The 2,041-nt window shown below is 56.7% G+C and overlaps 1 protein-coding gene across 1 annotated transcript in view; it reads left to right on the plus strand.

Moving 5' to 3' along the window:
* The window catches only part of SIRT2 (sirtuin 2), an 18,157-nt gene that overhangs the window by 4,239 nt on the left and 11,877 nt on the right, over nucleotides 1-2,041 (plus strand). The window contains exon 3 of the mRNA XM_012656977.1: nucleotides 93-206. Coding sequence (XP_012512431.1) covers nucleotides 93-206 — 114 coding nt within the window. The remainder of the gene's footprint in view (nucleotides 1-92; nucleotides 207-2,041) is intronic.

The raw sequence follows: 2,041 nt of genomic DNA on the forward strand, positions 1-2,041 counted from the left end.
GAGGCTGGAGGACCCCAGGGCTGGGGAGGGGTACTGGAGATACCCCTGCACCCAGGCTGAGTGCCCCCTCCCCACCGTCTCTCTTTGATCAGTGGACTTCCTGCGGAATTTCTTCTCCCAGACGCTTAGCCTGGGCACCCAGAAGGAGCGTCTGCTGGACGAGCTGACCTTGGAGGGGGTGGCCCGATACATGCAGAGCGAGCGCTGTAAGTCCCCCACCCCCACGCCCCCGGCTCAAACTGGCTGAATCCAGAAAAAGGGTGTGTTAACGCTGCAACCAGAATCCGGCTTTGAGCGTGGCTGGATCCACGTGCTTCCGCGTTGTCAAAAATCTTCACTCTCTCTGGGGCTGTTTTTCTCGGTTGGAGTAAAGGTAACTCCTGGCAGCTCCAAACGTAGGTTCCACCAGCCGCGCAGCTGCCACGGAAAGAGAGAGCTCCTTTTTCCCGGTGCTTCTAAGTTATTTAATAGATAATTCATCATATATAACCGATTTGATTGTAACTTTATATAATTTTGTTTTTAATGTGACGGTGTTTAGCACTCAGCTTGGTAGATTCCTAAGAATACAACAGTCAGCACGGGCGAGCAGGCGTGAGCCGGCCCCGGCACGCCACTGTCAGGGTGACTAACCCAGATCATTGCCCTGCTGTCCCTCTGGGACTCCACGCACCGGTGGGAGCAGAACTGGCTCCAGTCGGCCTAGGTTGAGTCATGCCCGCCCCGGACCACGCGGCATGTCTCTGATTGGCCAGACCCGGGTCGCGTCTACATTTCGGAGTGAATCGCTGTGCTCTGACTGACCGGGCCTGTGTCATCGAATGAGGATGGTGGTCGTGGTCTCTAACTCACAGGGCCACTGGGGACTCAGTAAGTTGCCATAGACATGGTGCTTAGAGCGCAGCTCAGGGCCAGCAAGAGCTGTACGGTGGTCGCTGTGGTCGTTATCGCGGGGAGCTTGTTTCAGGTGTGGCACATAGGTGTCTGGTTACTGGGTCACCATGAAATTTCTATTTCTTGCCACAAGTTGACGTCACCGAAGTCTGAGAAACTGGGCCCTCAGCAGTCCTCGACTTGAACAATTGACCCTTTGAGGGTCCTGAACAGCCTTTTGTTGGGCACGTCTTCTCCAGTTTCCCATCCTCCGGGGCGGCTGTCTCTGTCCCCAGCTGGCCAGGCCGCTGCCCTGAGCCTCCTCCCCTGGGGCAGGCCGGGCGGCTGTCCGCAGCATCCTGTGGCCTGGGCGGCCCCGAGAGAACACAGGTGCGGCTATGGGCATTTGTTCTTTCTGCCCTCTTGCACCTGGGTTCTGGGGTAATTGGCCCCTGAGGGTGCCCGTGAGGGGCTAATAATAAACAATAACAATTAATTGGCCCTCCGCGTTTGCCCTGCACCGTACTAAGCATTTATGGTTGTCCTCTTATTTGATCTTCACATTCTTCCTGTGAGGTCATTATGGGAGTGATGTGGACAGAGGAGGAAACTGAGGCTCGAAAGATTGTGACCTGGTGCAGAGTCAAACAGCTGCCAAGTGGCAGAGTTGGGATTTGACCCTAGGTCCCCCGAATCCAAAGCACATTCTCCCCCTGGCTTGGTCCCCACTGGATCCAACCAGCCCGGCCTGCTGGCCTCCCAGAGACGAAGCTGAGGGCTTTGCTCACCCTCACTGCCTTCCCGTGGACAGACACCCTAGGGGCGCCTGACTCGCGGGTGTCACATTTGTGTCTGTCCGTCAGCTGACAGGCAGACACCAGGGTATTCCGCGCAGGGGGGGGGCGGGGGGGCGGGCTGCCCGCCAGGCAGCAGCTGAGACCGCAGAAGGGCTGTTTCTGCTCAGCCCAGTGTGCTTGGGAAGGGATTCAACCTGCTACCACATCTTTTATGAAAACTGGTAGGCCAGGCGCGGTGGCTCACGCCTGTAATCCTAGCACTCTGGGAGGCCGAGGTGGGAGGATTGCTTGAGGTCAGGAGTTCGAAATCAGCCTGAGCAAGAGCGAGACCCCGTCTCTACTAAAAATAGAAAGAAATTAATTAGACAACT

This window comes from Propithecus coquereli, unplaced genomic scaffold (assembly GCF_000956105.1).
Source record: "Propithecus coquereli isolate 6110/MARCELLA unplaced genomic scaffold, Pcoq_1.0 Scaffold53, whole genome shotgun sequence".
In the NCBI taxonomy this organism is placed as follows: Eukaryota; Metazoa; Chordata; class Mammalia; order Primates; family Indriidae; genus Propithecus; species Propithecus coquereli.